The sequence below is a fragment of the Elephas maximus genome, chromosome 1, assembly GCF_024166365.1.
Source record: "Elephas maximus indicus isolate mEleMax1 chromosome 1, mEleMax1 primary haplotype, whole genome shotgun sequence".
NCBI lineage: Eukaryota > Metazoa > Chordata > Mammalia > Proboscidea > Elephantidae > Elephas > Elephas maximus.
Genome location: NC_064819.1, coordinates 108,217,751 through 108,238,374, shown reverse-complemented (window position 1 = coordinate 108,238,374; position 20,624 = coordinate 108,217,751). Strand labels below are relative to the sequence as shown.

General features: G+C 55.2%; 1 protein-coding gene across 1 annotated transcript; it reads right to left on the bottom strand.

The window, feature by feature from the left end:
* Positions 1–2,176: 2,176 nt before the first annotated feature.
* Positions 2,177–18,572, bottom strand: VEGFA (vascular endothelial growth factor A; the record flags this gene model as incomplete). Its single annotated transcript, XM_049873067.1, has 8 exons — positions 2,177–4,169; positions 6,353–6,484; positions 7,645–7,716; positions 9,575–9,604; positions 10,114–10,190; positions 10,966–11,162; positions 14,519–14,570; positions 17,682–18,572. Coding segments are annotated over 8 exons (1,473 nt in total), but the record flags the coding sequence as incomplete, so codon positions are not given.
* Between the last annotated feature and the right edge of the window lie 2,052 nt (positions 18,573–20,624).

Sequence of the window (20,624 nt, the reverse complement as noted above, 5' to 3'; positions counted from 1 at the left end):
AGGAATGTAAAGTTTCTTAGTAGTAATTTTTATATTGATTACATATTGAACTGATATTTCAGATGTTAAATAAAATATATCACTAAAATAGTTTTAATTCATTTCACCTGTTTCTACTTTTTTCAGATATGGCTCCTAGAAAATTTTAAATTTCCTATGTGGCTCATAGTTTATGTCTATTGAACATCACTGTTCTAGAATATTTAGAAGAGTGGCATGTGCTATGGGAAAAAAAGAATGGATCATGAAAAGGAGGATCCTGAGTTCAGAGTGAGGGACATCAACTGGTGGACCTCACTGGGAAAGTGCTATCTGATCAAGACTTGCAAGTGAGGGAGCCACATGTGCATGCCTGGGGGAAAGAGTGTTCCAGGGAGAGGGAACAGCCAGTGCAAAGGTCCTGAGGCAGGAACACGCCCAGTACATCTGAGGAGCAGAGAAGCCAGTGCGGCTGAAGCCGAGTGACCAAGGGGAGTTGGAAGCCATTGAGGTCAGAAAGGTAGAAGCAGCCCAGATGCGATAGGACCGTTTAAGGCCATTGTACAGACTTTGGCTTTTACTCTGAGTAAGAGTCTTTGGAGGGTTTTAAGCCAAGAGGTGACATGAGTTGCCTCGTGTTTTAACAGGCTCACTCTGGTTGTTGTATAAGAATCGACTAAAGAGAGGTGAGAGAAGACTCCAGAAGGCCAGTTTGGAGGCTTCTATAAATACACAGGTGGGGACAACAAGGGCATCTGCCTCACATGGTTGGTGTGCAGATTCTCTGAGTTAACAAGACCTGGCACACGGTAAGTTATTGGAAGACGAGCACTTGCTAGAGCAAAAGCTCCATGAGAGCAGGGGCTTGCCTCTTGTCTTCCCCAGAGTGTAGACCAGTCTGTGTGCAGGCCAGGAGAGGCAGAGAATTTCCTCCCTAACAGTTGCTGAAGCCGCCAAAGAGCCCTTCTTCCCAGCCCCTCTAGACATCTCCCTGGAGGACCACAACAGCCTCCAACCTGGCTGCCCTGCCTCCTGCTTGCATCCTTTGAAAAGCATATCTGACTGCAGCACTCTCTACTTAAAACCCCTCAGCTGCTGCTCATCTCTGACAGGTCCTAGGCTCTTGGCACCTATTGCAGGCTTCCGGTGAGCTAACCCCTGCCTATCTCTCCAGCCTCAACCCCCTCACCCACTCCTCATCTGAGTTCCACTTCCACGCCTTCACTCACACCATCCCTTCTGCCTGGTATGCCTTCCTAAACCCTTGCATCTGCCCCTCCATGTCCTGCCTCTCTTCTCCTACCCACCCTTTAAGGGACAGCTTAGAGGTTATATCTTGAGAAGATCCCAGACTCCACCACTCCCAACATGATCCCCACCCCAAGCTGGATTAGATGCCCCCATCATATGTTAGGTGTTTTTCCATTTTACCACCTGTCATGGATTTATAGTTCTTTCTGTGTCTCCCCACCCATTCACCCCACCAGACCCTTGAAGGGTGGAATTGTGTCTTATTCAGAACAGCTTCTGTGCCTAGCACAAAGGCTGGCCCAATAAGCATGGCTTGAAGGAATAAACAATTGGAGGAAGGGTACTTAGAAACATAAATGCCAAAGACACAGACAGCTTCCATCTCACCCCAGACCAGGACAGGAAAGGAGGGATTATGCAGTAAGGTGGGCAGGTCAGAGCTGTGGATCTCTCTTTCAGAAGTTCAAGGAACCCCAAGACTCACCACGTAAAACTAAGTTTCCCCTGGGGTCACAGTCCCCCACCAGCATACCCTACCTATTCCTAAGCCTATTGCAACCTACAAGGCCCCACAGCCAAACCCAGCCCTCTCTTGTCCCCTGGGCAGCAAGCTCAGAGACATGGGCAGCAACTTCCTTGATTGCTGGAAAGAGGCCTGGATCATGTGGTTCCTGAAGGCAGTTTTATTCAAAGGCCCACCCATACCCAGAGCTTCCCTTCTATATTAAGGCAGGGGGTGGACAGGTTCCTCCCAGGTCCAGCCCAGCCAGAAATGGAAAGACTAACCCCAGTATAATGAGATGGGTCACCCCATATCCTAAACACCTGGAACACCACTCCCAGACCAAAGACAAATCCCAGATTTCCCAAGGGAGGAGTAAAAGAGGGTGGGAGGAAGGCTGGAACAAGGATTCAATGAGGAGGAGAAACAGGAGGAGATTTGAGATCAGAATTAAAATCTTTAATACAAAACGCTTTTTTTTAAGATATATCTGTATTTCTTGTTGTTTAAAAATAAATATGTACTACGGAATATCTCGAAAAACTGCACTAGAGACAAAGACGAGATGTTAATATCTTTTTCCCCACAATTATTACGGACAAACAGTAGCACCAATAAATAAATGATACAAATATTAAAATTAAAAAAGGAGAGAGATTTAGTATGTAGAATTCTCTATTTTTGTTTTGTTTTTACATATAAAAAACAGAATAGCGATGTCTATTTTATCAGAATCACATATATACATAAACATATATATATATGTATATATATACAAAGTAGCCAAATATATATATAGTATGTAGATGTATATTGAAACCTTATTTCAAAGGAATGTGTGGTGGGGAGCCGGGGAACTGAGAAGGGCAGAGCTGAGTGTTAGCAAAATTAAATATCTGTTCAGGACATGCTAGTAGTGACTGTCGCCGATCAGGGAGAGATTGGAAACATGAATTTCATACACAAAAACCGGTACAAATAAGAGAGAGCAAAAGAGAGCGAGAGAGATACATCTCATAAATAGTTGAAATTAAATATTAACCAAGAATACTGAAAAAAACCCTACTCTTTAATTAAATTAACTGTTTTAATTTCTAATTAAAAAGGGATATTATTAAATAAGTACCATATATAAAACACTTTCTCTTTTCTCTGCCTCCGTGATGGGCTCGTGGATCCTCCCCTGTCTCTCTCTCTGTGCCGCGGGAAGGGACGGGTCAGGAGGCTGAGGAGGGTCAACCACTCACACACTCAGCCAGGACTCCTGGGGGGACACAGCTAGTGGTTTTAATGGTCTGAGGACAGCAGGCCCTCCTGGGCTGCACCCCGGGATGTGGAGCAGGGAGAGGCCCAAGACACGAGGCTGAGGCCTTTCCCTCTGAGGATGAGGGTGGGCTCCCAGGAGGAGGGGCTGATAGGGGGCTGCTCCTCCTCCCACCAACGTCTCTCTTCTCTTTGCCGGGACATCTGTCAGTGGCCTCCTGGGCATCTCAGATGCAGGTGAGAGTAGGTCTTCACCCAGGTGAAGGCTCCTGAATCTTCCAGGCAGTAGCCTTGAGGGCAAGATGCCCACGCAAGGTATGGAGGGGATCCCCAAAGCACAGCAATGTCCTGAGGTTCCCCCAACTCCTGGTCAGAAGCCAGCATCCTCATCCCTGTACCTGTCGTCTGTCTTTCTGTCCATTTGACTCAGGGTAGCGGCTCGGAGCCAGGGCTGGGTTTGTCAGTGTTCCCAAAAGCGGGCCAAATTTGCCCCCGTGCCCTGGCCATGCATGTTTCCAGGCAGAGAGGGGGGCCCTGGCCTCCCAAAGAGGGATTAAAAAGGTCACGCCAGAGTCTCTCCTCCCATCCTCTTCCCTGTCGGGATCTGGGTGGGGACGCTGTCTTCCCCACTCAAGTCCACAGCAGTCAAATACATCCAGTGAAGACACCAATAACGTTAGCAATGTTAATTTAAAAAGAGAATATATATATTTTATAAATGTATAAAATATATATATTTATTTTATATATATGTATCTATACATATATATATGTGTGTATATATATATGTATGTATGTATGTGGGTGTGTCTACAGGAATCCCAGAAATAAACTCTCTACTCTTCCGGGCTCGGTGATTTAGCAGCAAAAAAAAAAAACAAAAAAACAAAAAATGGCGATCCAATTCCAAGAGGGACCGTGCTTGGTCACCCGCCCGGGAATGCTTCTGCCGGAGTCTTGCCCTCCGGACCCAAAGTGCTCTGCGCAGTCTCCTCTTCCTTCATTTCAGGTTTCTGGATTAAGGATTGTTTTGTCGATGGTGAGGGTGGTGCGGCGGCAGCTGCGTGGTTTCTGGGGCGTTCTGTATCAGTCTTTCCAGGTGAAAGGTGTGGTTCCCGAAACCCTGAGAGAGGCTCCCTCCTCTAGCCCAGCTCACCGCCTCGGCTTGTCACATCTGCCAGGGGTGGGAAACAGAGGCTGGGGGTTAGAGCCGGTGAGGAGGCCTGGTGGGGCAAGCAGCCCCCCTTTTCATGCTGGGTCCCTGCAGCCCTCTGGCACGGAGGTGCAGAGACAACAGGGAAGGTGTGGCGCTGTCCTTGGGGAGACCCAAGTCTGAGGAATCTGAGCAGCAGCTATTCTCAGGGGCTCCCAATCTGATTGGAAGCCACAGCACCTGCCCTCTACAGTTTACAATCTCGTTGAGACAAAAAGACAAGAACATGAAACATTTTACAGAGCGACAAATCAGCAAGTACCAACGAGCAGTCCCTACTTGACATTTTAGAGCTAAGGGGTAGTCAGGGTTGGACGGAGGATGGAGGCCATGGGAAAAGGCTCCCTGCACAAGTTTTCTGGAGCAGCTAGCTGCAGGGGAGGGGCTGCACTGGGCAAGCAAGGAATGAACACGTGATGGTACCCAAGGCAGGGGGAGGCAGAGGGGCCTGGGGCCCTAGGAAGGCGAGGGGCACATCTCCCTCCCCGTGCCCTCCCCCTGCCTCCTCTCTCTTGAGTTAGTGGCAGGAGCAGACCCCAGGTGGCAGGCTGCCTTTCCTTTTTAACACGCTGTTGATTTTAGGGTGGGGAGAGTCAATTTGGTGGCTAGGAGCAGAGGGGCTCTCTCCAATAACTTTCTCATGGTGCCTTTGCCCCTGGGCTAATCGTCTCTGGCCCTCCCTGCTGGGAGAAGGAGGCAGGACAGGCCCTGCCCTTCAGGACAGCCTGGGAATGGGGACTCTGAGCTTTCGATTTGGGGAAATGAAATTCCCAGATACAGCCAGATTAGGGATCGGGGGAGCACTTTGGCAGCTGAGGTAACTTCAGTTAGCTCCCAGATCACTTCAGCCATCCCCTATCCCAGAGAACCTCTCTACAGAATAATCATCACGAAACCCCAAAAGTCAAGTCTCTTATCTTCCCTGGTTCCCCTTGGGGTGCGGAGACCCCCTGATCCAGCCCTGGAGTTTTGCAGAGTTCCCTGGCCCTCAGCACTAATACACTTCCAATCTTCACATAGCACCAAGACAGACCAGCAACCCAGGCATGGTCCCCTGAGCAACGGTAAGCCACAAGAACATTGGCTGGGGAGGGGGTGGGTAGCCGCTCTCCAGGAGCTTTGTTAATGGAGTGTCTGGGCTAGCTAAGAGTACCCTGGCTCTGCCTGGGGTCGGGGGGGGGTCCCATAAAAGCCCCTCCACCCTAGGTGAAGCCGACCCTGGCCCAGAGGATAGGCCAGTCCAGGCATAAAATGACTGCCAGCCACCTACCCTGGACTTGTGCTCCTGACCTCAGCCTGTGAACTTGGTCATGTACTCGTTCATGCATTCGACACTGCCTTGATTGCCACTGTGGATAAGGTATAGTCACAAAGAGGAATATGCCAGGCCCAGCCATAAGGAGCTCATAAGCTAATGTTAGGACAGTGGGTCTGGCCCCTTGCCCCACTCACCTGGGAGCATTTGGAAATGTGTGGGGCTGTTTGGGGTTGTTTATCACAACTGGTAGAGGACTAAAAGTATCTAGTGTCCCTGGATGCTAAATCTTCTATAACAAATAGGCAGAACTTCTCACCCTAAACCAAGAGCCAAGGCCCTTACCCTCAGGGAACACCCAGTCTGAGGGGGGAGGCTCAACCTTTACCCCCGTGGAGAAACACTGAGGGGAGTAGGAGCCCACCCTTGCAGACTTCAGAGGGCTATGGCCAGGCCGCTTTGTAAACTGTAGCATTCCACACACCTGGAAGGGCTCCCAGTATTAGTAGCGGAAGTAATAATCACAACATCAGGACCAACAGCCACCACAAGTAGTAGGACCACGGGACACAACACACAGCTGGCGTCCACACCACCACATGAAGCCACATCAGCCTATCCACTCAGGCAACCAGGGCAACCTCTGAACAGGCACCGCCAGGCCAGACCAGAGCCCACTGCCTACCACAGGGGCCTTGCAAGCAAGAGAAGGTAAGCAGTCATCAGGCAGGCACCTAGAAGACAAGCAAGCGGCTGGCCCTTCTCAGGGGCACATGCTTTCTCTCTCTCTCTCTCTCTCTCTCAATCTCTCTCTCCATCTCTGCGTGAGGTCCCTCTCTGACTCGATCACTCGTCCTCTGGGAACCAACCTGGTCCTCTGGGAACCAACCTGCAAGTACGTTCGTTTAACTCAAGCTGCCTCGCCTTGCAACGCGAGTCTGTGTTTTTGCAGGAACATTTACACGTCTGCGGATCTTGTACAAACAAATGCTTTCTCCGCTCTGAGCAAGGCCCACAGGGACTGCAAAAAGGCAAAAGGAAAGATATCTAAGCTAGAGCGTCAGCAGAGAAAGAGAAAAAAAAACCACCATGCAACATCCCCTAACATGTCCACAGCTGCACCCCCACCCGGCTCATTGGCCCACATGCCCTTCTGCGCCCTGGAAGGCTCTGAGCACTACAGCAGAAGACAGAGAGCGGCGAGAGAGGCAGCATTGGCTAGGAGGCCTGCCCGCAGGGAGAAGCGGGCATAGACGGGCAGAGATGCAGGGAGAAGGCTGCCAGAAGGGGCAGTGCTGTGTCCCATGGACACTGGGGAAATCCTGGGCCACAGGGCCCCAACTGCTGCCACCCCCAAAAGAGCACACCTTAACTCTTTACCTGTTGGGGACAGCAATTGGGGGCCACTGAAGTCACCAGAGGCCGCCTTCTCACTGCATGAGGCTCATGCTCTGGCCCCTCCACGAAAGGTGGGCATGATGGGAGGCCAAGCCCTGAGGCAGTATCCACAGGCCAGGCCACTACTGGCCAAGAGCCCAGGGCAGGGCCCACCACAGCCTGCAGCACAGGGAAGAGCTGCCCTACAGCGAGGGTTCTGTGGTGCCATGGATTGAGTTGGAATGGGTAGCTCCCCTCCAGAGGCCCTAAATCCATGAGAAGCTGAGGTGCCACCCCCAAATGAGGACGGGCCTCCATGATGGTGCTTGACCCCGTCAACCTCCTCCTTCAGCCAACAACAAGCTGCCTCACGCTCATTCACACCCCTTCCTCACACAACACCTGCCTTCCCCAGCCCCCTCAGCTTCCAGACAAGTGCAGAAGTCTAGAGCAATGGAAACCAGTTGGGTGATCAGGCACCTGTGCCCAACACCCATGCCAACATGGGCCCACCACCAGTACCCAGTGGGTGAGAGAAAGTCAGTGCCCAGCCAAGCCAGAGTTCCCTCCTTGAATCCTCCAGGCCCACTCTACCCACACATCCACCAACCCCAACCCTGGACCAGCAAGGCCACCACCACATCTACCCATTGGTACCAATTAGTGGAGTGAGAGTGAGAGAGAGAGACACTGGGGCCAGGAGGGAGGAAAGAGGCAGGGTTACGGGATACTAAAGGCAGGAGTTTGATTGGGGGCCGGGGAGGCGCCAGGGAATTAGTTAGACAATAGTGGGCACCAACGTACACTCTCCAGGATTTATACCGGGATTTCTTGCGCTTTCGTTTTTGCCCCTTCCCCTTGCCTCGAACTGATTTTCTGGAAAATAAAAAACAGATACAGACAAAGAGACAGCGAGGGGGAAGGGAAGAGGAAAAGAAGTAGTAGGGAGGACAAGGTGGGAAAACCAAAACAAACTATGTAGGACAGGATCCCTGGAGCGAGGCGTAGGGGGAAGGGGCTCCAGGAGATAGCTTGCACACATGCACCCAGTGTCTCCTCCTCCTCCTCATTCTGGCCACCTGGGGTGGCAAACTCAGCCCCAGGCAAGTCTTTAGGTAGGAAACAGAGACTGGATAGAGGGCACAGGGCCAGAGGGCCTCCCTGTTCATGGTGGGTGCTGGCCCTAAGCACAGGGCCAAGCTCCAAGGGCAGGCTTTTCCCCAGCAATCCTGGACGAGTTTGGCCTAAAGGCTAAGGGGCTATGGGAAGTAGGCTAGAGTATGGGGAGGTCAGAGACCTGACTTGACATTGTGGGAAGGGACCACGCTTTGGACACCTTCTGCCTCCATTTCCAAGTGCAACAGCAAGGAGTCCCTCCAGGGCCCTGCTTCTGGGAATCATAGTATGGGGGAACAGCTACACTGGCACAAGACCAAGGGCGGCATATGAAAGGCACCAGCCTGTCCAGTCATAACTTGGGCTGGAGAGGTGCGGCTGGGTGTCGTCAGAGCCCCAGGCAGGCAGTAGGGTGGGGTTGGAGTGGGGGAGGCGTGGGAAGGAGGGGCCTGGACATCACTTGGCAGAAAGTTCTCTCCCCAGCCTGTCAAAGCCTGCTGCACCATCTCGCCAGACTCTCTTCCGAGCCCAGGCGAGCCCCCTGCTCTCCCTGTGGGCAAAGCAAGAGTTTGCGGAACAGGCAAGGGGGGCAGGCTGTAGCCTGTTCCCCTCAAGGGAAAGAGAACTCCCCATATCTGCTGGCCTGAGAGAGAAGGCAACACAGAATGTTTGCCAACAGGTGGAGAAATGAGGAGGGAGGCAAGAAGGGTCCCAGGAGAGGGGCATGTCTAGTGACCCCTCAGAAGGAGCTGGAAGGGGGGGATCTTCACTCACACACACACACTCACACACATACACACCTCTCTCTCTCTCTCTGAGCCAGTTCTCCCAAATCATATCTCTGATAGCCCACAGTGATCCTGGAAGTTAAAGACTTAGGCAAGGGGCAAGAGGTTGAGGCCTGTGGGGCCTCAATGTCACCACAGTGTTGGGGGGAGACAGGGTAATAGGGAAGATGGGGAGGAGGAAAGGGCATATAGGTGCTCTCTCTCTGTCTCTTTTTCACTGTAAGCCCGTCCTTGATGCTAGCTGCTCCCCTGTCTTGAAGGCTCATTGCCCCTCAAGCCCTGCCCCCATCCCATCCTCACCTGACCTTCAGTTGCTGAGCATTAGAAAATTGCCTCAGAAAATGACCAACATTCAACTCTTTCTCCTGCCAGCCCCACGCCTGCAGGAGGGCATGCACCGGGAACACATCCCAGCTGGCTGACGGTATCGCCACAGTAGCCACCGTAAAAGGCTGTCTCCTCGGGCACACAAAAGCTGGTCTCTCTGCCACCCCGCTCCCTCTCCCCACTGTGGGGGGCCCTAGAGCAGGCCAGGGAGCCAGTGTTCACACTGCCCTCCAACACACCAAAACAGTAAATCCTGGCCATGAATGACCTTGAGGCCTGGCAGGCATCATCTCTCTCGCAGGAAGCTCCAGGCTGGGTTTTCTCACTCACCCTAGAGCCATATTCCTGGAGTTTGCTCCATCCCACTGCTGTTACCACAATCCCCATAAGACCAATTTCCTGACCCCGTGAGGCCAACAGACCCCCAACAGAGGAAGCCAAGAGTCTCAAACCAAGGCAACAGGCCAAGGAGATAGAGATGTGCTAAAGTCATGTCCACTTACTTTTCTTGTCTTGCTTTTTCTTTCTTTGGTCTGCGGTGGATGGGGGAAAAGAACAAAATAGAGACAGGAGTTAAGATGGTGATGATAACAATGATAATAATTATTGTTGTTGTTAGCTACGGCTGAGTCAGCCCCTGACACGGTGACCCTGTGTTACAGAGTAGAACTGCTCCATGGGGTTTTCTTGGCTGTAATCTTTATGGTAGCAGTTCGCCAGGCCTTTCTTCCACGGAGCCACTGGGTGGGTTCAAACTGCCAGCCCTTAGGTTAGCAGCTGATCACAAACTTAATGTAATGTTTATGGCGTACCAGCACTGTATTTAAGCCCTGTACGTATAATAACTCACTTCATCCCGGTAACAATGTTATACGGTATATACTATTATTGTGCCCATTTTACAGATGTGGAAACTGAGACACAGTGAAGTAAACTCCCAAGGTAGAAATGGGCTAACAAGCAGGAGGTGCTTAACCCCAGCACAGAGCAGGCACCTCGCAGCCGTTTGCTTGTGCACATGAACCCAGGTCTCCAGCCTCACCTGCATTCACATTTGCTGTGCTGTAGGAAGCTCATCTCTCCTATGTGCTGGCCTTGGTGAGGTTTAATCCGCATAATCTGGGGGGAAGGAAGCAGATCACAGAGGTCAGTGACCCAGCCAGCCATACCCAGATGGGACGCCCCCGGGGCTCCTGCCACTCAGCACCCAGGGGTTCTATAGAGCAGGGATGAGTTGTGGAGATAGAGGGGACCAGGGGCTCTACCTGGGAAGAGCCTCAGGCCCACCCCAACTCACCCAACCCTGCTGACCTCAGGGAGCCCCTGCTCCTCTTGAGAGCTGAGGTGACTACAAGGGTTGGCCAGGCTGGGAATTCGAGTCCTGTTTCTCACCACTCCCCGTCCCTTCCCCTCCTTTCATCTCCATGAGGCCTCACCCTGACCCCTAGTAGCTACCAACAGCCACCGCTTCCCTGGTGTCTCAGACCTCCCTCCTGCCCTATCAAGGCTAAGAAATGCCCTGTCACCAGGCTACACCAAAAGACTGGCTCGCCTAGCTTCCTGAACAGACCACCCAAGGAAGGAGGGCCCTCAGGAACCCCTGTCGTAGGTGCTAGCCCCATCCTGAGCCCAGGGGGTAAAGGCCAGGGAGCAGTAGGTGATCAGGGATTGCTGGGAACATGGGCAATGCAGGCATCTTCTTCTCCAAAGAGGGTCCAGAGCAAGATACCCATCCCACCTCTCCAGACCCACTCAGAGGTGGGAGCTAGGCAAGGTAAGTCTGGTTCCTCCTTTCAAGAGCTTCCCAGGAAAGGACCTGGGACCAGCTGCTCCCAAAGTCTAATGCCTGTCCCACCCCCATGCCCTCCCCATCCCACTCCCCAAAGGTGCCCACCTGCATAGTGATGTTGAAGTCCTGAGTGGGCACGCACTCTAGGCCTTCATCGTTGCAGCAGCCCCCACACCGCATCAGGGGCACACAGGACGGCTTGAAGATGTACTCGATCTCATCAGGATACTCCTGGAAGATGTCCACCAGGGTCTCAATTGGACGGCAGTAGCTGCGTTGGTAGACGTCCATGAACTTCACCACTGCACAAGAGCGGATAACACATGAGCCCAGAGGGTCACATAGGAGATGGCCCGCCCCCACCACCACCCAGCTCTGTAAAACCACTCTTCAGGGCTTCTGTGAGAGGTGTCCACTACCAGGCAAGCCCTTCCAAAAACCTACCTCGAGTCCTTCCTGCTATGGCTGAAGCCCCTTCCTAAGTATTCCACCATCAACACTCTTTATTTTTATTGCAAAATTCACAGGATGCCATCAGGTTCCAAGGGAACAGCCTGCCACATCTGATCACCCTGCCTCACCATGACAGCTAAGCCAATTCCTGGTTCAACCATGATGCCGGGCCAGAGTATGAGTGTGGGCATACCTGCTGGGGGTGGGGAGGTACTAAGAACCCTGCCATGTGCTATATGTGGTTTCCTTTAAAGGAGCAACTGCCGACTTTGCCAGTCTGTTCCATTTGCCTACAACCTCCCAACAGCCACTGTCATGGCATTATCCAAACCAACAGCCATTTACTGAGAACGCAGTATGAGCTGAGTGCCGAGTACAGCATTTCATACACATCTTCTCACAACTCCCCCTACAGGTGCTACTAGGTACTGTTATGGACCCTCGCTTTACGAATGGGGAATTGGAGGCTCAAAGAGGCTAAGTAACTTGCCCCAAGGCCACACTGCTACTCAGTGATGGAGTTCAAATCGGAACGGACATCAAAGTCTTCCCAAGCCAAGATCATCCAAAGACAGAGGGGCAGCTTCAGGGGGCATTTTGCCACCTGCCAGACCCTCTCCCTGGACATCGGTTCAGGAGGTAGTGGGCCTCAGCATAGAGGCTGGGTTTACCTGGAATTGGCAGGTGGCAGTGGGCGGGCACCCAAGCCCTGCCTGCCACCGATAACCCCGCCCAAAGGGCAAACCGCTTGCATCATGGAAAACACGGCATTGCCACTGCAGCCACAGAGTGTTTCTAGAAGCTGATCTGGAGGGAGACCAGGGTAAAGACAGCTTCCCAGGCTGGCCACAGAGCCTGGGGTGCATCAGAGCATGAAGGGGTAATTCTGGGCCACAGGGGCAGGGCCCATGAGAATAACTAAATGCAAGACTGAGGAATGACTTCTCTAAACACACCCCCACCACCACCACCACCACACAGCAATCCTGGCTCTGAAATGCATTTCCCCAACACAGGAGGGAAGACAATGAATCCAGAGGTCTGGACTCTTTCCATGCCTTGGTGTGACCTTGGGCCAGTCCCTCCCGTCCCTCAGCCATCCAACTCGCCACTCCAAAACAGGGCTGGACTGATCACTAAAGTCACCGAAATGGAAGTTGAAATGAGGTTGTTTTGTCTTCCACTTCCTAGCCCCAAGAACGGGTGCTCATTTCTTAGCCCAGGTAATAAAAAGTTTAGAATTTCACTAAGGCTTCTTAAGTGTCTACCCCATAGATTGCCCTTCCCCAGAGACCATAGCTGAGTCTTCCTGTGCTCCTACCTCCACAGTTTGCTTTCCAGAAAGGAAAAGGAAGATGAGACCAGGGGTGTGTCTACAGATAAGGTACGGTGATAAACCCAGAGGTGTGAAAACAGAAAGGCGAACAGTGTGAGAATCCAAACCAGTCCCTGGCCTTGTCTGAGACCTCTACTTGCCCTATCCGGACAGTGGGCACAGAATCTTAATCCCAAAGAATTAAGGTAAAGAGTCACTGAAAAAGCAAACGAGACAGGGCTCTGAAGAAGTCATTTTTTTAAGCCAAGTCTATACCAAAAATGATGACTAATCAAGAATTCTTGAACTGACACTTCATTGTGGTTGAGGACAGAGGTGGCCTGCACTTTGGGGCCACAAAGCCCTACCCAGGAAGGGATGACAAGTCTGGCCTGGGCGATGGCAGTTGGTAGCTGAAGGTACAAAGACTTAGGTTGGGCATTCCTTCAAAAAACTTCTCCCTGGCAACTCCAAGGACAGTGGAAGATGGAGGGGTGGGAGTGGAGGTGGGGGTAATATCACCAACACCCTTTGTACCCCCAGCCACTGCCTCCAAGGAAAGCTGTCCTTCTTTTGCACAGGTCACGTACACACATACACTCCAACATGAGGCTTTCGTGGTTTTCCTTATTTATCACAGACAACCTTTTCTCCAGCAAACAAAGACCATTTGTCTTGCCTCTCCCAGACCACAGAGACCACTGGGAAGCTGAGGGGGTTCGTGGCGCACTGTGGGGGCAGGGGTGGTGTCTGTCAGTGGCACAGGCCATACAGTGGGGCAGGGAAGCCAGGCCAGGACCCTGGAAGGTGCTTCCGGGTGGGTAAGAAGACAGAACCGGTTGGGCACCACCAAGCTCCGGGGTAAAACACTGCCCCTGGCTGAGACCCCAGGCCACACTGGATTTGGCTCAGGGAAACTGGCCTGGAGGAAGACCCTGGGGGTCTTCCCTCTTGAGAGGGCAGAGCTAGAGGAGTGGACTTCAGGCAACTCTCCCCCAGGCTAGAACCACATTCAGTGGCGGGGAGAGCCAGGGTGTCCCCAGAGAAAAGGGTGGATCCCACACTCCAAACCGCAGGGGAACAAAAGACAGGCAGCAGTGGGGGCTGGGCTGGGGGCGGGGCATCTAGGAGCTACAGCCAGCCCTCTGCTGGCCCAGGAGGGAAGTTCACAGCACCCAAACCTACTCCACATGGGCAGGCGGGCGGGGCAGAGGGTTTCTCCACCCCAAGGGGATGCAAGGAGCCCTGGTGGTTATGACTTCTGCTGCAAACCAAAAAGGTTGGCAGTTCAAATCCACCAGCTATTTCTTGGAAACCCTATGGGGTAGTTCTCTGCCCTATAGGGTCACTATGAGTTGGAATCAACTCAATGACAAATGACTTGGTTTGTTTGTTTTTAAGGGAATGCAAACTGGGTGGGGGGCGGGGAGGTATGGGGGAAGTCCTGTTAGGCTGGGCTGCGCTCTTCCAGCTCACACACAGCCAGCCCCCACCACGCAGAACCCACAGGTGGGCATGGCTGTGTAGGAAGTGATGGGAATGTCCATTCCCCCCGCAACCACCGCCCCAGAGCAGAGAAGTGGCACTTCCTAGACTTCTGGGATCCTAGAACACTCTTCTTCTTTCTAGTCTGTGCTCACAGCTCCCTCTCCAAATAAAATTTTACTGGAAAGGAAAAAGGCAACAAGTTCTATTTCTAGCATAGGGCGGGGCTGAAAAGGAGAGAGAGTCAAGGAAGGGTTAATTTCAGGGTATCCACCTCCTTTACTTGATCCCTCCATTCCTGTGTCCCTTCCCCTTCCCTACATAGGCCTGAAGAGAAGGAACTGGGCTTCCCTACCCATCCCCTGGGGAGACAGGGGACCCCATCCAAGACCCAGGGGGACTCACCTTCATGGGATTTCGGCTCTCCTCCTTCTGCGGTGGGTGCAGCCTGGGACCACTGAGGACACAAGAGCAAGGCATGGGCAGGGGCAGGGGGCAGGGGCACAGAGGCCCAGCCACCAGCCCATCCTCCCTCCTGCTTCCCTCCCAGCCACAGCCTCTGGCTTCTCCAAGGCTTCCAGTCACAGGGCAAAGCCAGGGGCTCCTTGCAGGCACACAGCATGCCCACCACTCCTGGCCTGATCCAATTCTGAATCCAAGGAAGTTAAAGACTAACCAGATATTGGGGGGTGGGGAACTCAAAATCTAGGAGAAAAACACCCTTCCCCTTCCCCACATTTCCTGCTCTTCGCTCTCACTGTCCCAATGCTGTGCTGAGAAAAGGGAATACCCTCAGCCTCCTCATTGCCTGGTCCAAAGCCATGGGTAAGTATTAAGGTCAAATAGGAGGACAAGTTTGGACTGGGGCAGGAAGGAAGGACTGGGGGCGAGAAAAACAACATGGTGACCTTCTCCTGCTGACATGACAAATACCAGGGTGAGCTGGTGTTGGGGAGGGAGGGGGGTGCAGAAGACCGAAGGGCATCAACCACCCTCCCCCATCCAAACTTTTCCAGTCCGCAGGAGCAATGCATACCCACAGGTTGCCTAGAGTGTAAAAACCTGAGAGGAAACCCTGGGCTAAGGGGGAACTCCATTCTCTCCCCCTGCACAAATTTCCCCAGAGCCTGGCTATATTTCAAAGCCTCCCCAACTTTCCACTCCCACCTTGTTCCTGGTTTCTTCTCCCTTCCAGAGTGAGAGGGTCCCAACCCCCTCTCACCTGGGCACCTTCCTCAAATGAACCCAGGGAAGCCTTTTATGCCTTTCCACTGCCCAGCCCCTAGGGGGCCCCCTGCCCTGCCTAAGCCTGAGGCCTCCCCCACCTCTCTCCACCCCCACTGGATCATTCCTCCCCTCCCCAGAAGCTGTGAAGGTCAACAAGCCCAGCCATGTGAAGCTGACAGCACCAAGCAGGCAAAGGCTTCTTCCAGCCCTTCCAGAGGGTCTCCAGTTCTCACTAACTCTCCACCCTAGCTGCTCCACTTGTGGAGCAAATTCCAGGCTGCAGGCCTGCTCTCTAGCCCCCCGAACTCCAGACCCTGAAGACAGGGAGTCCCACTTGGCTCTCTCCTTCCCACACCCCAATGCACCCCAGAACCCCAGCCTTGCCCCCAGGGAAGGCCCCTCTCAAAGGAAGATAACAGTTCCCAGGCTCCCAGCAGGACAGCCTCCCAACTGCAGCTCCCTCAAGGAGCCCCCTCCCACCTCTGCCTCTCATCCATCCCACAACACCCCCTGGCTTCCCCCTGCCAACTTCTCCCAACACTCTTGACTCCTCCTGGGTTCCAAGGAGGAAAGAGGACAGAAACTTCACACTCCCCTCCAAGGCCAGGGGGCACTAGGAAGGGTGGTTCTGGGCGGGGAGGGGCCAGGTGCCCTTCTCTGGGGGCCTCTGAAGGTCACACTGTGGCCAAGCAGCCACTCCTCCTCCTCCCGGAGGCCTGGAGCCAAGGCCTTTGTGCCAGGGTCTGAGGAACTCCGGGTGGCAGCAGGGACCCTTGCCCATTTCCTTCCTTCTGCCTTCTCTCCAAAGGGACTTTGTGGCTGCAGGAGGGTGTAAAGGAAGAGAGGAAGGGGGCGCCCTGGGTGGCTTTGAGAAGCAAGTTGGGTGGGCAAGTTTGGAGTTCCACAAACCACCTGCTCCAGCTCCAGCTCTCTGCTCCAACGCCCCACTCCACCGGGACAAAGTGTGTGTGGCAGGCTCTAGGGCTAGATGGCAGTCCTCTTTTCCTCCTGGGTTACCACAGGGATTTGGGGGAGGGGATGCCCAAGACTGTGGAAGGCCAAGATTCCCTTTCAGAAGAGGTAGAGGTGGGGAGCAGGAGCCCCTTCCGAAGGTTCAGGGAAGGCTATTCCCAAGCCGCCGGTTTCAATGTAAAGTGTAATAGTGACACTCCTTAAACCTTCCCTTTGGCCACCCCCAAAAAGGCTAACCGCAGCTCCACTCGGAAGCGTGTGGGGGCGGGGGGGGGGGAAGCAGACTGTCACCAGGTCGTGACTTTAGGTAGAGTCTCAACAAAACACCGCCCCGGGTGGGCTCCGGTTCCTGGCTTCAGACTGTGATCGTCCTTTCCCCGAACTCTCGGGCAAGAGAGGGGCCGGACAGGGGCTTCTGGGGGGTGAGGGGGAGGGAAAAATTAAAAAATAAAGGGGTGGCAGGGGTTTCTCTCCACTCGAGGGAGGCAATGGGGAAAGGGTGAAGGGGCGTTCGGGAATTCCTCCCGAGCCCGGAAGGTGAGAAGGGACTGGGACTGCGGGCACGGGTAGGTCCTCAGGTCCCCGGGCTGGGGCTACCTCGAGAGGTCACCTTCCCGCGTAGGGCCGACGGGGGGAGGGGCGCCGCTCGCCGCCCGGGGCTCTCTGCTCCGGCCGCCGCGGCTCCGGGAACACGCGGCCGGCCAAGCCCGGGCTGATGTAATCGGCTCCGCGCCGCGCGCGCCCGGCCGGGCGGGGGAGGGCGGGCACCGAGCGGGACGCGAGCGGGGACGGGCGGGGTGGCGCGGCGCAGGTGGCCCTGCGTGGTGGGGGGGGTCCCCGCTGCAGCCCATCCCAAAACTTTTCCCAAACTCGCGGCAAGGGCCGAAGAAGTCAAGCAGCGGTGACAGCGAACCCCCTCTCTGGCCTGCGCCCTCCCCCCTCCACGCTCTCTGCCCTTCTTAGTCCAAGGTCCGAGCACCCCCTCCCCGCTGGGCTCCGGCTCCCGCCCCCGCTGCCCGGACTTCCAGTTCGTCCGGGACCAGCAGCTGGGAGCAAACTTCAGCCGCCGGCGGCAGCGCAAGCCCAGCCCCCTCCACCTCCTCCCGCCCTCCGCTGGTCGGCCCAGATCGTACGTGCTGTGACTGTGGTGGGTGGGCAGGGCCCGCGTGGGCGGCGAGACTCTACCCTGGTGCCCTCCCACCTAGCTCGAGCCCCCCTATACGTACGACGATCGAGGGGGATGCCGCGCGCCCGGTGCCCATGGGGCCATGTGGGGCACGGATCCCCCACGCGCGCGCTCGCACGCACGTCCTCAGTCGGGAGAGGCGCTCGCAGCGGCCCGCGGCGCCAGGCAGGAACAGCCGCTTACCTTGGCATGGTGGAGGTAGAGCAGCAAGGCAAGGCTCCAATGCACCCAGGAGAGCAGAAAGTTCATGGTTTCGGAGGCCCGACCGGGGCCGGCGCGGCTCGCGCTCCCTCTCCTGCTCGGGCTGCGGGGCGGCCCGCTCTCCTCGGCGCCTCGGCGGGCTCCTCTTCCTCCTGGAGCCAAGGCCCTGGCACCGGCCTGGGGAGCACGCGCGGCTGGGGCACTGTCTTCGCACACGACCGCCTCACCCGTCCATGAGCCCGGCTTCCGAGCGCCGAGCCGCCGCGGCCCCCTCTCCTCCTCCTCCTCTTCCTTCTCCTCTTCCTCCTCCCCCTCCTCCGGCTGCGGCTCCTCCCGGCCGGAGCTAGCACTTCTCCCGGCTCCGCTCGGCTCCGCTCCCCCGACGCGGACCACGGCTCCTCCCGAGCGAGAACAGCCCAGAAGTTGGACGAAAAGTTTCAGTGCATCACCGCGAGCCCCGACCCCCTCCACCCCGCCTCCGGGCGCGGGCTCCGGCTCCTGCCCGCGGCTCGCCGCCGCGTCCACCGTCTGCCGCCGGCCAGAGAGGAGGTGGGCGCTGGGGCGGGGGGCGGTGTCTGTCAGTCTGTCCGTCAGCGCTGCTGGTCCGGTGCGGGATCCGAAGGGGGAGGGCTCACGCCGCGCTCCGGCGGTCACCCCCAAAAGCAGGTCACTCACTTTGCTCCGTGCCTCTCGTAGCTCGCTTGTTCGTGCGCTCTGACCCCGTCTCTCTCTCTTCTTCGACTTCTCTCTGGCGTTCTTGCTACCTCTGTTCTCTCTCTGATGGTTTCCAAAATCCGAAGTGATCTGGGGGAGTAGAGGAGCAACCCCCCCAAACCGTCGGCCCGATTTAAGTGGGGAGTGGGAAGCAAAAATAAATTAAAACGGGAAAGAATACAGTTTTAAAAATGTTTAAGAAAAAAGCAAGGGGGTAAACCCCAAATAAACGAATATCAAATTTCAGTGCGGAGGCCCCTGCCCGGTGACCTCGCGGGTCCGTCCGCTTCGCAGCCGCGTCTCCAGACCGAGCGCCGCAACTGCCGCCTTGCAGCCCCGCGGCCCCAACCCTCTGCGCTCCTCACCTCTATCAGCCGACTAAAAAAAAAAAAAGCGTGGCTCCGCCCTCCTGGGTCCCCGCCCCGGCCCGCCCTGGTGGGCGGAGACAGCTCCCGCCCCGCCCCCTTGCCTCCAGCCCCTCCGGCCTCAGGCGCTAGAAACAAGCTGCCGAGGCTCGCCCTTCCCCCGGGGACACCAAGAGAAGCCAGGGTCCCCCGCCCACCCCAGTGAAGGGAAAGCACGATCTCCCACCAAAGTTCATAGCCTGAAAATTACCCATCTGCCCCCCAAAATTCTGCCCAAAGACACACATTCTCCCGGGGCAGTCGGGAGGAGGGAGCAAGAAAGTGAGGTTATGTGCGGACAGGGCCGGAGATCTCATTCTCTCTTAGCTGTGGACACTGGAGGGGGGACCGACAGGGACCGGTGGGGAGAGGGATAGAGATCTAATTGGAAACCTGGAGTGACCCCTGGCCTTCCCTCCCCTCCAACACCCTCATCCCCTACACACACACACACACACACACACACACACACACACACCCTCACATTGACACTCACACCCGTTCTCTCACGCAGACGCAGCACTCCCAAGTTCACCCAGCTAGCTGTAAGCGCTTCCCTGTGGTGGCCGAGCGCCCCCTAGTGACTACCGTCTGAACACCTCAGCTCTGGCTCGAGGGTCTTGCGAGGAAGGTGGGGGGAGCTTACTGCTGACCGCCGCCCATTTCTGACCTCCCACATCGTGGCATTCCTCGAATGATCCCATGCACCGAGAGCCCGGTGCTGGGCGCAGGGGGCACCATGTGTTCCCTCAGGACAATGTGCCCATCTGGAAACCTTATCTGGCCTACAGACTTCCGAGTGAGCTGTGGCCAACCTGCTGGGATGACTGGGGTCCTTCCAGAAGTGTCAGGGAGGCTTCCCTGGAAGAAGGATTTGGCGCCAAGTTTGTTGAACCGAGAGCAAGAAGACGTGTCTTTCCAGGGTTAGTCAGTGGCCCCATGGGGGAAGAGGACCTGATGGAGCCCACGTATGCACTGTGGAGTCTGGCAGAGCCCAAAGGGAGAGGCAGCTGGGCAGACAGAGGCCCTTGTTCCTGCTGCCCCCTCTCCCCAGATGTTGCCAGGAAACTGAGGCCAGGGGCCTGGTGGGGGCAGATGGAGGCGGGGGCCTGAGTGATGATTCAAACCTACCCACCAACACTAAGGAACGTCTGTAGGCCAGCTGCCCAGAGCTCCCACCAGGCTGGGGGCCAAGGCTTCTTTCTATCAGCCCCAGGCTCTCAGCTAACCTTCTGAACAGAATTGGAGGGTTCTTCTCAGCCCCCCTATTCTCCCAGGATCCCTTGGCTGCTTCCCCCAGCTCAAATCCTCTCCCCTGTCATTCCCCCAATTTCTTACCTTCTTTCAAATCCCGGTTCTTCTCCAAACCCCCAACTCCCCATGTTTTCTTCCCTCAGTGCTCCCCAAGGCCCCCCACCCCACCCTTGCATGTAGGGACCAGCCTGGGAAAACTCCTGGTTGGGCTTTAGCCCAGTTGCTCCCAGGGTCCCCCAGGGTCTAAAGGGGGACTCTGATACCTGTGGGAAGAGTGGGACCAACCAGGCTCATTATCCAGCCAGATCCGACCAGGGCCTGGTCTGGGGCTGATGTAGCCACTTCGAAGGGAAGTAGGCTGAGAATAGGAATGCAGCAACTTCCCTGAATTTGACCAAAATGATCCAAGGAGGTTACTCTCCCAGCCCTCTGCCTCAGCATAAAGTTACCCCTTGGTACCCCAATTCTGTAAAAAAAAAAACCTGTTGCCATCTACAGGGGTGCTATTCTGAGGCCCTTGTGATGAATGGGGCTGGCTCCAACCCACCCCATC